This window comes from Pan paniscus, chromosome 10, assembly GCF_029289425.2.
Source record: "Pan paniscus chromosome 10, NHGRI_mPanPan1-v2.0_pri, whole genome shotgun sequence".
NCBI classification, from domain to species: Eukaryota; Metazoa; Chordata; class Mammalia; order Primates; family Hominidae; genus Pan; species Pan paniscus.
In genome coordinates, this window is record NC_073259.2 from 44883064 (window position 1) to 44896633 (window position 13570).

General features: G+C 54.6%; 1 protein-coding gene across 2 annotated transcripts; it reads right to left on the bottom strand.

Moving 5' to 3' along the window:
- Positions 1-2258: 2258 nt before the first annotated feature.
- PRPH (peripherin) lies at positions 2259-11883 on the bottom strand. Of its 2 annotated transcripts, XM_063593531.1 has the most exons (11): positions 11654-11883; positions 8954-9092; positions 5183-7203; positions 4690-4750; positions 4401-4496; positions 3872-4039; positions 3655-3780; positions 3351-3571; positions 3202-3251; positions 2891-2970; positions 2259-2640 (listed from the first exon to the last, which is right to left on the bottom strand). In XM_063593531.1, the coding sequence occupies exons 3-11, from the start codon at positions 5725-5727 to the stop codon at positions 2575-2577; spliced, it is 1413 nt and encodes a 470-aa protein (XP_063449601.1). In that variant the 5' UTR covers positions 5728-7203; positions 8954-9092; positions 11654-11883; the 3' UTR covers positions 2259-2574. The 2 variants fall into 2 exon arrangements, with proteins under 2 accessions (XP_063449601.1, XP_008949414.1); XM_008951166.4 differs by lacking the exons at positions 8954-9092; positions 11654-11883 and having other exon boundaries at positions 2259-2643; positions 5183-6011.
- Between the last annotated feature and the right edge of the window lie 1687 nt (positions 11884-13570).

The following is a 13570-nucleotide window of genomic DNA, read 5'->3' on the forward strand; positions in this document are numbered from 1 at the left end:
GGTCAAGGTTGCAGTGAGCTATGATCGTGCCACTGCACTCCAGCCTGGGTGGCAGAGTGAGACCGTCTCAAAAAAAAAAAAAAAAAAGCCTAACATGATGTCTTGTGCCTGTAATCCTAGCATTACTTTGGGCAGCTGAGGCAGGAGGATCATTTGAACCCAGGAGTTCAATACCAGCCTGGGCGACATAGCAAGACCCCATCTCATGAAGCAAATTTAAAAATTATTTTTTGGGCTGGGCGAGGTGGCTCACTCCTGTAATCCCAGCATTTTGGGAGGCCGAGGTGAGCAGATCATGAGGTCAGGAGATGGAGACCATCCTGGCTAACACGGCAAAACCCCGTCTCTACTAAAAATACAAAAAAATTAGCCGGGTGTGGTGGCAGGCGCCTGTAGTCCCAGCTACTTGGGAGGCTGAGGCAGGAGAATGACATGAACCCAGGAGGCAGAGCTTGCAGTGAGCCGAGATTGCGCCACTGCACTCCAGCCTGGGTGACAGAGCAAGACTCCATCTCAAAAAAAAAAAAAAAATTATTTTTGGCCGGGTGCAGTGGCTCACGCCTGTAATCCCAGCACTTTGGGAGGCCGAGGTGGGTGAATCACCTGAGGTCAGGGGTTCGAGACCAGCCTGACCAACATGGTGAAACCCTGTCTCTACTAAAAAAACTTTACAAAATTAGCTGGGCATGGTGGTGCACACCTGTAATCTCAAGTATTTGGGAGGCTGAGGCAGGAGAATTGCTTGAACCCGGGAGATGGAGTTTGCAGTGAGCAGAGACTGAGCCACTGCACTCCAGCCTGGGCAACAAGAGCAAAACTCCATCTCAATAAATAAATAAATAAATAAATAAATAAATAAATAAATGTGTGTGTGGGTATATATATATATATATATATATATATTTTTTTTTTTTTTTGAGATGGAGTCTCGCTCTGTTGCCCAGGCTGGAGTGCAGTGGCGCGGTCTCGGCTTGCTGCAACCTCTGCCTCCTGGGTTCAAGTGATTCTTCTGCCTCAGCCTCCCAAGTAGCTGAGACTACAGGCGTGTGCCACTACGCCTGGCTATTTTTTTTTTTTTTTGAGACAGAGTCTCGCTCTGTCGCCCAGGCTGGAGTGCAGTGGTATGATCTCAGCTCATTGCAAGCTCCGCCTCCTGGGTTCACACCATTCTTCTGCCTCAGCCTCCGGAGTAGCTGGGACTACAGGTGCCCGCCACTATGCCTGGCTAATTTTTTGTATTTTTTTTTAGTAGAAACGGGGTTTCACCATGTTAGCCAGGATGGTCTCGATCTCCTGACCTCGTGATCCGCCCGCCTTGGCCTCCCAAAGTGCTGGGATTACAGGCATGAGCCACCGTGCCTGGCCACCGGGCTTATTATTATTATTATTATTATTATTATTATTATTAGAGACAGAGTTTCGCTCTGTTGCCCAGGCTGGAGTGCAGTGGTGCGATCTCGGCTCACTACAACCTCCGCCTCCCAGGTTCAAGCGATTCTCCTGCCTCAGCCTCCCAAGTGGCTGGGATTACAGGCACCCGCCATCACACCCAGCTAATTTTTTTATTTTTAGTAGAGACAGGGTTTCACCATGTTGGCCAGGCTCTTCTTGAACTCCTGACCTCAAGTGATCCACCCGCCTCGGCCTCCCAAAGTGCTGGGATTACAGGTGTGAGCCACCACGCCCGGCCATTTTTTTGTATTTTTAGTAGAGACAAGGTTTCACCATGTTAGCCAGGATGGTCTCGATCTCCTGACCTCATGATCCACCTGCCTCGGCCTCTCAAAGTGCTGGGATTACAGGCGTGAGCCACCGCGCCCAGCCTATTAAAATTTTTTAAATAACAAAAGAAGTAGACTTCACAGAATTTGGGGTCAGGTGAAGAAAAGAAGGGTGCATAAGCTGAGGTGAATTCTAACTTGGGCACTAGGTGTCTTAGTGGTGCCTTCTTCTGGGGCAAGGAATCCAGAGGAAGAGCATGATTGCAGAGGGAGGTGAGGAGCTCTGTTTGGGACAGGTTGAGTTTGAGTGGCCTGTGAGGCACCCAGCAGGTGGCTGGGCATTCCAGGCTGCAGGTGAGGAACAAAAGCTGAGAAGGAATGGACAGAGGTAGAAAACCTAGAAGGGTATATTGATGCCAAGAGAGTGACAGCCAGAAAAGAAATGACTCAAGACAAAGGGAGAACACCGCCGAGGCTCCTCCCCTCAGGTACCGCACACACACTTCCACAGACACAAATGCACTGGAGAGTTTTCCCTTGACAGCATTTTATTTGGTTCAAATGTGAAACTCAGACCCACTTCTCATCGTGGCTGGAGTAGATTTGTCCTGAGGGGGGATCATTGGCTTCTTATCGGGACATGAAAAGGGAAGCACATAGGTCACATCAAGTGTCAGGGCAGGGAGAGGCCCAGCGACTGCTGGCCGGGTAGGGCTTGGCCATAAGCCAGGAAAGGGATGCCTGGTACCACCTTTTAGACACATGCAGAGGGAGAGGAGACGTTTCAGGAGTGGTCTTAGGGTTTGGGCTTTGAGCAGGCCTAGGGCAGAGTCAAGGCTCCGGACCAAGGGGTTCAGTAACTGTGGGCAGAAGACTTGTCCAGCTCACTGCGCTGCTCCTTCTGGGACTCTGTCACCACCTGCTGGGGACAGGGCATATGATGGGCACAAGCCATTCAGCGCCACCCTCCATCCTACTCCTTTGGATCATAGAGCCCCACTCCCTGGGGTAACCAGCAGAGGCTCCTGTTTATCTATCCACGTTCTCTGTCTCCTTCTCTGTCTCTCCCCAAGAATTACCCACCCTAAGTAAGATTAGCGACAGCCAGGCTGGGGCTCAGAAATAATATGGGAAATGGTGGGGTCCTGGCATTAGGGGACCTGCCTCACCTCCCCATTCCGGGTCTCAATGGTCTTGATCAGAACCGTCTTCCGGCTGTGGCTGTCCTGGGGAGGCTCCACCTCAGGCACTGAAGAAAGCAGGATAAAGGGTTCAAGGGGGAAGGCGTGGGAATCTCTCCTCTTAGGCTCCCACTGCTATCCCTGAGGGCAGGGGAGGGGCGGGTTTGAGGAGTAGGGGTGGGTACAGGCCAGGACCCAGAAGTTCCGTGGGGAGAAGAGATCCCTGAGGTGAGCCAGAGCAGGAGCCCGAGGAGGGCAGAAGTGGACAAGGAGAGGTACAGGCTGTAAGCCAGACTCACCAGTCGTCTTTATATTTAAGGAGGCAAAAGAATGGACGGGCACGGAGATCCTAGAGGCGAAGCAAGTTGTCAGCGCCCCTGCCCAGGCCCCGCCCTGCCCGGCCCAGTCCCGACCCCGCCCTGCCCCGCCCCAGCAGCTCCACCCTCACCGGCTCTCCTCGCCCTCCAGCAGCTTGCGGTAGGTGGCGATCTCGATGTCCAGGGCCATCTTGACGTTGAGGAGCTCCTGGTACTCCCTCAGGTGCCGCGCCATCTCCTCCTTTAGCTGTCGCAGCTCCTCCTCGAGCCGCGCAGCGCCCGCCTGGTAGCCCCCCGCCTCCAGGGCGAACTGCTCCTCCAGCTCTCTCAACTGCCTGAGCAGCGCCTCGTTCTGGGGTAGGGGAGTGGAAGGGGCCAGTTGCAGAACATTTCATCGTCCGCTCCCCGGGCCCGAGCGCGCAGCTTCGTACTCACCGTGCCGCGCAGCCCGTCCACCTCGCACGTTAGACTCTGGATCTGGCGTCGGGACTCGTTCATCTCCTGCTTGGCCTGGCGCAGGGCCTCGTGGTTCCGGTTGGCAGCGTCGGACAGGTCCGCGTACTGAGAAGTGGGGGTAACCCAGGCTTTAGTCGGCTGGGACGCGCGACACCACCCCAGCGTCCCGCCTCGCAGGCCCTCCCGGCTCTTGCACCTTGGACTTGTACCACTCCTCCGCCTCCTGCAGGTTCTTCGCGGCGATGCTCTCGTACTGCGCGCGGATGTCCCTCAGCGCTGCCGTCAGCTCGGGCTTCACCGTGGCTTCCACCTCCACCTGCTGCACCTGCTGGCTCTCCACACTCACCTGCAGGTCTCGCAGCTCCTACGGCCGGGAGCAGGCAGAGGATGGACAGCGGCGCAAATTCCACGCGGGCCACGCAGTTCGTGCACAGAAAAGAGAAGAAACGCTTGAACGAACAGAAGGGGGCGCCAGGGAGGGCAGGGCGTACAGCCCTGCGCCCCCGCGGGCGCGAGACCAGAGGCCAGGTTTCGGAGGTACAGCCCCGCTGCCCGCCGCCAGGTGGCGCAAGGGTGGGAGTCTAACCACCTGTAGACTGGGGTGGAGGGGCTGCGTCTACCCAGCATCGTCCTGATCCCCAGGGCGATGCCTCCGCTCCACCCGCCAGCTCCAGCGAGACCACCCCACAACCTCAGAAGCCGCCCCTGATACCGGGCCCACTTACCTCCTCGTGCAGCTTCTTGAGGAACTCAATCTCATCCATCAGAGACTCAATCTTGCGCTCTAGTTCCAGGCGGGACAGAGTGGCATCGTCCACGTCCTTCGAGGGGTGGCAGTGGAGGTTCAAGATAAGTTAGGGGCTGCGCAGACCAAGGAAGGACCAGGCCTTCCCTGTCTGCCTCAGGAGGCATCTGGGTTACCCCCTTCTCCCCGCGCCCACCGATGCCACCTCTGGATACTGAGATCGGCGGTAGCGGTGGGGAGGCTGAACTCGGAGAGGGGCTCGGACTCACCTTGCGGAAGAGCACGAGGTTGTGCTCCGCGTCCTCCCGCTTGCGCGTCTCCTCCTCCAACCTGACGGGAAGAGCGTGCAGAGGCTGAACTGCGGGGTCGCCTCCCAGCTCGCACCCCAGACCGCACGCCCCCCAGGATCCGGTTAGAGGCTGTTCTGCTGCCCAGGACTCTAAATGGAGGGCTGAGGCTGTCTAATGGAATTGCCCCGCATTGTCTCTAACGGACTGGGAGCTGAAAAGGGGGTTTCCTCATTACTCAGGGGAGGCACAGATACCCACTTCTCCCACCTCCCCAAACACTCAGAGCATAGGGGTAGCGGGGGGCACTTGGAGCCCGTGGGCAAGGATGCTGCCCCCACACACCTGGGTTGGTAAGGGGAGCCACACCCTTGGGCTGCTGATGGAGAGGGGAAGCGAGGGGAGGGAAGAGCAGCCGCCTCGACGGCCGCTTCGACCTCGCCTCGACGGCAGCGGCCCAGCCCTGCCCCCTGACCTCTGCTTGAGCGCCGCCAGGTCCTCCGCCAGCCCGTCGCGCTCCACCTGCACCCGGTCACGCTCGCGGCCCAACAGCTCCAGCTCTCGCCGCAGCTCGCGCAGCTCCTGCTGGCACAGCTGGTCGGCGCGCGCCGGCTCCTGGCCCCGGGCTTGGCTCAGCTCCCCGCGCAGGGCCGCGTTCTGCTGCTCCAGAAAGCGTACCTTCTCGATGAAGTTGGCGAAGCGGTCGTTGAGCTCCTGCAGCTCCTGCTTCTCGTTGCTGCGCGTGGCCAGGAACTCCTGGTTGAGGGCCTCGGCCATGGAGAAGTCGAGGCGCTCCGAGGGCAGGCGCAGGAGGGCGCCCGCTCCCGCTCGGGGGCTACGGAAGCTGCCCAGGCGCACCGAGGAGCTCGGGGACGCGGAGCCCAGCAGGCGGCTGCTGGAGAAGCGGGAGCTGGACGAGTAGGAGAAGGCCCCGGGGGATAGTGAGGGCGGTGGACCGAAGGTACGGCGGTATGAGGTGGTGCTGAAGCCGGCCCGGAGGCCCGACGGGTGGTGGCTCATTGCGGCCGAGGATGGGCAGTCACCGTTCGCAGAGCTAGGCCGGGGGCTGGGAAGGAGCCGCAGACCGCTGCGAGGCGGCTTTATAGCCCTGCGTCTCAGGGGGGGCACGGGCAGCTCCTCCCACTGGCCTGATGGCCCGCTGGAGGGGGGTTGTATGGGGAGGGGGATGCCCCACCCCTGCGGAACAGCAGGAGCGCCTTCCCCTCCCTTCCCTGGTTGCAGGCCTCTACCCACTTGATTGCCCCCTGTTGCCGCTGGGGTGGGGGTCACTTCCTCCCAACAAGCACCCAAAGCTAGAACCTAGGGTAGGAAGGCCTGACTTGAACTAGAGTCCCTGAAAATTGCGAGGTAGAAGGACCTGAAGTTAAAGGGCAGGCTTCTGGCACAGGAGTAGGGAGGAGGCCAGCTGGAGGGAGAGTTGACCTGGCTTAGGCCCCATAGCTAGTGCCTTGACTTGCCCCCTGAAGGCCACGCTCTATTTTCACCTGCTGTCAGCTACCCCTCCTTCACCACACCCAGAGAGGAATAGGAGACAGGGGCGCAGAGGCAGATCGGGCTGGGGAAGAGCTACTCTCCCTAATCCCCAGGGCCCTGTGAAGGGCTGGTGCCTGGCGCCAGCTCTGCTGCTAATGGGCTGACCAGCCCCCCTCCCCCTCCCCTGAAGACGGCCCAGCAGAGGTTGTCTGCTGATGTTTCAGCCTTAAAGACACAGCCCCCAAACCTAGACCTACCCCGCAACAAGCCCCAATGAGGTGGGTACATCATAGGGGGCTGAGGGTGGCTGGACCCAGCTCTGGATCCCACTCGGGAGGGTCTGCCCCATGCCACGGGCTGGGCTAAGTGGGCCTTTTGTATTCTGTCTTGGTTTACTGGATTCTCCCTCCCCCCAACCCCACACCAATTGCTGCTCAGTCATGGGCTTTACGGGAACCAGAGTGATTCCTGAGGTAGGAAGGGGAGGGGGCTGAGGGGCAACAGCGGCTGCCAAGGCTGAGAGATGGATGGACTGGCAGGAGCTGGTTTCCAGTATTGATGAGTTGCAGGTACCAGGGATGGGTGGGGCTGGATGGGGAAGAGATGGGGAAAGAAAAAGTGCCCATCCCCAGCAGTCTGAAAGAGAGAAGGCCCCAGAACAGGTCCACAAACCTGCGCACGCAAACAGATGCATACACACAGCTTTGTACATCTATGCGCACACACACTACATACACACACATACACACACAATCACACATCCCACCACACCCTCCCCTACTCCAGAGGTAGCGGGAAGGCTGATATCTGGCCTTTGTATGTCAAACAGCTTCCAGAATGCAAGCACAACCTGCCCAGGAGTGGACAGAGGCAGCTCGGATCGTCTGCAGGAGCCGGGTTGCTGAGGTCTGCTGGGTTTGCCAGGAACCATAGGGCTGGGGCTGCTGCTGCTGCTGGGGACTCCAGCGCTGTCCTGTGAGACAGGTCTGCCTCAGATGGGACCTGAGGACAAGAGAGTGCATCTGGGGAAGCAGGTTTGAGGTTCCTGCCTGGATATCTGGCTGGGGGTAAGGAGGGCGGCTCCCTGGCTGGCCAGCTCCTCAGTATTGCAGGGCAGCAGCCCCCTCCCCCCTTTGTGCGTCCTGTGAGATGGGCCAGGGCCAACGCCCTGCTCAAGTCCCTACCGCCTTCGTCTCCTTTCCAGGCCCCTCCTTCCTTCCGGGCCATTAGTCTCTCCCTGCACAGCTGCCAGTTCCTTCTCCTTGATGGGTCTGGTTTGGTTGCCAGGGGAGTGGGAAGCGGGAGGAAGGGAGAGATGGGACAGGACGAATAAATGACAGCTTGGCCTCCCCTAACTCCTGGGAATTGGGAGGGGTAGGGTCCCACCCGGGATAGGGCCGGGAGGCTTGGTGGGTGTGAGGAGGGGCTAGGGAAGCCTTGGAGCTTCCTGCCGCAGTCCTGGGCACTGAGCCCCAGCTGCTGTTGGCCTGGAGCCCCATCTATCCCGGATTTGGCCCCACCCTCCAGGAGCAGGGAGCCAGCTCTGCATCAGGAGAGGCGGGCAAGGCCTGGGGAGGACCAGCTCAGGCCCTGTCTACAGGGCACTGGTGGGGGACCCAAGCCTCTGAGAGTAGAGGCTGCTGGGGCTGCAGCTGGGCCTGGGGAGTTCCAGATGGAGTTCCCGTCCTCACCCTGCTTAAGGGCTCCGCTGGCCACCTACATGCCTCGGAGGAGAAGGGACAGAGGGCTGCCACAGCAGGGCTCTGGAGCTGTGGATCAGGCCTGGGTGGGGAACTGCCAGGCAGAAGAGGCTCCTCCCCTAAAGCAGAAGGAGCAGGCCAGCAACTCCAGGTGGAGCAAAGGTAGGCAAAGAGTCTGGGTTAAGAGCCGGGCTCTGGCATCCAGCTGCCACACTTCCCATCTGATCCACCACTCTGTTGTAGAATTTAGGCTCGTCACTACGTCCCTTCATGTCCCTCAAGAAAAGGGAGATAACTAACTGTAGCTTCTACCTCATAGTGTTGTTGGGAGGACTAAAGGAATAAATAAATACATGTGAAGTGCTTAGGACACACATCTTAAAGCCTGAAAATGGAAGCTGGTTTTATTATTGCTATTATTATTAACCTCCAGAGTGATAATGTCAGCCCCAAGAGCAGTGAGAGTCTGGGCTTCTTTTGGACTGTGCCCCTGGTTGCTGAAAGTAGTGCTTGGACCCAAGGCGGAAGAAGCCAAGTCCTCCCTGGCCTCATCCTCCCCTGGTGGACCGGGACTCTGGGCAGATGGTGCAGGTTCATTCATGGCTGCTCACCTTAATTAGCTGTGTGCTTTGGGTTTTCTGAGTCACTTAACCTCTGTTCACCACATTTTCTTTCTTTCTTTCTTTCTCTCTTTCTTTTTTCTTCCTTTTTTTTTTTTTTTTGAGACATAGTCTCGCTCTGTCGCCCAGGCTGGAGTGCAGTGGCACGATCTCAGCTCACTGCAAGCTCCGCCTCCCGGGTTCACGCCATTCTCCTGCCTCAGCCTCCTGAGTAGCTGGGATGACTGGCGCCTGCCACCACGCCTGGCTAATTTTTTCATATTTTTGGTAGAGACGGTGCTTCACCATGTTAGCTAGGATGGTCTCGATCTCCTGACCTCGTGATCCACCTGTCTCGGCCTCCCAAAGTGCTGGGATTACAGGCATAGGCCACCGCGCCTGGCCACCCCATTTTCTTTATCCACAAATGGGAATGATAATAACAGTACTTACCTCATGGTGTTGGGAGGATTAAACGAGTTACCCTCTGTAAAGCACTTAGTGCTTGGCACCTAGTACATGCTGTAGAAGTATTTGCCAGTATTCTCATCGCTCCTCCTCCTCCTGCCTCCCTTGGCTGCTCTGATGAAGGCTGGAAGAGAAACAACCATTGCATGTGTTCAGGGGTTTGCAGGGAAGGTGAGTAACGAAGTTTAGGTTACTGGCAAGAGTGCTATTTTTAAATTAAATTAAATTTAATTTTTTTTGAGAGAGAGTCTTGCTCTGTTGCCCAGGCTGGAGTGCAGTGGCATGATCTCAGCTCACTGCAACCTCCACCTCCTGGGATCAAGCGATTCTCCTGCCTCAGCCTCCCGAGTAGCTGGGATTACAGGTACCTGCCACCATGCCTGGCTAATTTTTGTACTTTAGTAGAGACGGGGTTTCATTATGTAGGTCAAGCTGGTCTCGAACTCCTGATCTCAAATGGTCCGCCTGCCTCGGCCTCCCAAAGTGCTGGGATTACAGGCGTGAGCCACCACGCCTGGCCAAGAGTGCTATTAAATGTCAGGCCACGGGCTCAAAGCTGGATTAGGAGGGCATGTAGGCAAGAGAGAGTGGGAGATTGGGAGAGTAAAGAGATCCATGGCTGGCCAAAGAACAGTCATAGAACAAAGACATGCCGGTGGAGCACAGTGGTTTACGCCTGTAATCCCAGCACTTTGGGAGGCTGAGGCGGGCGGATCACAAGGTCAGGAGATCAAGACCATCCTGGCTAACATAGTGAAACCCTGTCTCTACTAAAAATACAAAAAATTAGCCGGGCGTGGTGGTGGGCACCTGTAGTCCCAGCTACTGGAGAGGCTGAGGCAGGAGAATGGTGTGAACCCAGGAGGTGGAGCTTGCAGTGAGCGGAGATCGCGCCACTGCACTCCAGCCTGGGTGACAGAGTGAGACTCCGTCTCAAAAAACAAACAAACAAATTAGCCGGGCGTGGTAGCATACGCCGGTAATCCCAGCTACTTGGGAGGCTGAGAAAGGAGAATCTATTGAACCCGGGAGGCAGAGGTTGCAGTGAGCCAAGATCGCGCCACTTCACTCCAGCCTGGGCGACAGAGTGAGACTCTGTCTCAAAAAAAAAAAAAAAAAAAGACATGCTAAGCTCCTCCCAGCCTTACCCTCTGCTTCAGCACATCCCTAATACTTGCATCTGTCAGCTGGGGTCTCTGCCTCTCCGGGTCTAGGATTGACACAAACCTCCACTCCAGGCCAGGCGAAGTGGCTCGCACCTGTAATCCCAGCACTTTGGGAGGCCAAGGCAGGCAGATCGCTTGATCCTAGAAGTTCAAGACCAGTCCTGGGCAACATGGAGAAACCCCATCTCTACAAAACACACAAAAATTAGCCAGGCATGGTGGCATGCACCTGTAGTCCCAGCTACTTGGAAGGCTGAGGTGGGAGGATCACCTGAGCCCAGGAGGTCAAGGCTGCTGTGAACTGTGACTACACCACTGTACTCCAGCCCCAGTGACTGAGATCCTGTCTCAAAATAAATAAATAAATAACCAGCCAGGCGCTGTGGCTCACGCCTGTAATCCCAGCACTTTGGGAGGCCGAGGCGGGCAGATCATGAGGTCAGATCGAGACCATCCTGGCTAACACGGTGAAACCCCGTCTCTACTAAAAATACAAAAAAGTAAACCGGCATGGTGGCGAGCGCCTGTAGTCCCAGCTACTCAGGAGGCTGAGGCAGGAGAATGGCGTGAACCCGGGAGGCGGAGCTTGCAGTGAGCCGAGATTGCGCCACTGCACTCCAGCCTGGACGACAGAGCAAGACTCCGTCTCAAAAATAAAAATTTAAAAATTTAAAAAAACAAAATAAAATTTAAAAACCTAAACCTCCACTCCACATCCTAGGTGAAGTCCAGGGTCCTCTCCAGGATTCCTTTGTCTTCCCAGCTTTATTTTATTTTTATGTATTTATTTATTTTATTATTATTAATTATTATTATTATTGTTACTACTATTATTTTTTGAGACGGAGTCTCGCTTTGTCACCGGGCTGCAGTACAGTGGCGCGATCTTGCCTCACTGCAAACTTCGCCTCCGGGGTTCAAGCGATTCTCCTGCCTCAGCCTCCCAAGTAGCTGGGACTACATCCTGGGCACGCCACCACACCCAGCTAATTTTTGTATTTTTAGTAGAGATGGGTTTCACCATGTTGGCCAGGATGGTCTCCATCTCTTGGCCTCGTGATCTGTCCGCCTTGGCCTCCCAAAGTGCTGGGATTACAGCATGAACCACAGCCCCCGGCCTATTTTATTTTTATTTTTTGAGAAGGATCTCACTCTGTCACCCAGGTTGGAATGCAGTGGTGCAGTCTCAGCTCACTACAACTTCCGCCTCCCAGGCTCAAACGATCCTCCTGCCTCAGTCCTTGAGTAGCTGGGGTTGCAGGAGCGCACCACCACGCCTGGCTAATTTTTTTGTACTTTTGGTAGAGAGGGGGTTTCACCATGTTGCCCAGGCTGATCTCAGACTACTGAGCTCAGGCAATCCACCCACCTCGGCCTCCCAAAGTGCTGGGATTACAATCGTGAGCCACCATACCTGGCCCCCCAGCTTTATTTTTGAGTCCCTAGCTCCAAGTCCTCGCTGCTCCTGAATTGCCTGACTTTATAGTTGCTCTTGCGATGTCCCAGATGTGGAACTCACCACTGTTCCTTGGTCCCTGTGGTCCTATTTCCCCATCACTTAGGTAAGACCTGAGGCTCAGAGGGACCAAGTTGCATGTCTGAGCTTGTACAGTGAGCTAGTGGTGGTTTCCTCTGGAAGGGCGCGTCCTGGTTGATCAGGCCCTGAGTGGCCCTGCTGGTGTTCTTCACTCAATGCCTGCAGGACCCAAGGTGAGCCTCAGCCGGAAGGGATCCAGCACCACACTTTTGAAGGTAGACTCTCCCAGCCCAGTTTGGCTGCAGGGTCCCCACTGACAGAGTGGCTTTACCAGAGTGGAACTCTTTCCCATTATCTCCACCTGGGGCTCCACTGCTTCCAGTTAGGGAGCACTGTGGGCATCCCTGCCAGCTCATCCCTTCTCTCACTGTATCACATAGTGATACAGTGCTAGGTCTAACACATTTATTTAATCACTCCTAATCCTCACAGTAACCCTATGACATAGGTACTATTACTATTCCCACTTCATAGTTGAAGAAACTGAGGCACAGCGAGGTTAAGTAACTTTCCTAAGGTCACACAGCTAGTAACTGGTAATCTGTTTATATGTCTGCCTCTGACTTTCCGCTCCCTGACAATATGATCTTTGAGGGCAACGATAAGATCGTACTCATCTTTTTGTCCGTGGTGTCTGCGGCGGGACCTAGGTCAATTGAACGCGTGTGAGGCACCCAAAAAATCTCTTTGTTGGTGGCCCCTAAAATAAAGCGAGGTATGTTGCTGCCACCTTCTGGTCAGAAGTCAGAATGACGTGCTGACGTGTTCAGTCTGCATCTATGTTGAGTTCAAGACTCAAGGATCCTGGAACACTGGAATTTGCGGAATACTTCAAAACTTATTGTGATTTCTTTTTTTGTTTGTTTGTTTGTTTACAGATGATATTTATCCAAGGGAGTGTAAAATAGAGTCAGAGAAGCACTGGTATGAGGAGTTTGGAGCCCTCATTCCATTCTTTCCCTGAGTTCTAGGAGCCTCCTCTGTTCCTCCAGAAGCCAAAAGACAGGGCAGGAAGACAAAATCTTTCCGCAACTCCTCACCATTCTCTATTGTGCTCACAATCTCCGGTTCCACCCTCACTGTAAAATCACGTCTCCATCCGCCTGCTTGATCTTTCAGCCAGCCGCTCCTCAGCTGGAGAATGGGAAATAATGGGCTGTGCCAGCAAGCCACACTCCAAGGGCAGAGTGCTCAGTGAACCTGTTCAAAGTGTGGCCTGGGCAGCTGCCTGAGGGTCACCCGGGCCATGAAAAGGCAGGCCCCTGGGTCCTACCCATATCTTCTGAATCTTTAGAAGGGCATTGACAAATGCTCTACTGATTTTTAAGTATTCCTGGATTAAGATATTTTTTCTTTAAATTGTCCATCTTTTACTCTATTTTATCTTGAAAAAAATCAAACCCAGGACAAAGTTGAAAGAATGCTGCTATGAACACCAATATATCCTTCCCTTGGATTTACCAGTTGTCAATGTTTTGCCACAATTCCTCTAGAAGTGTTAGACATCATTATATTTAATCTCTGAATACATTAGCATATAACTCCAAAGAACAAGGACATTTTCCTACATAACCACAGTAGGATTAGCCCACTGAAGACATTTAACATTGATTTGCCTTTATTTGTGTAAAAAAATTTTGTAACTAACAAAAAAGAAATTTAACACTGATATAACAGTATTATCTAATACACAGCCCATATTCAAATTCCCTCAATTGCCCCAATAACATTCTTTATAGCTATTTCCATGCAATCTAGGACTTGAAAATCATGAATTGTATTCAGTCATCACCCGAGCAGAAGGGTAAGGCTGGGGATGAGCTTGGCATGTTTGAAGAATTGCAGAAAGTTCAGTGAGGCTGGCGCGAGGCAGATGAGGGAAGAGAGCGGAAAAGGTGA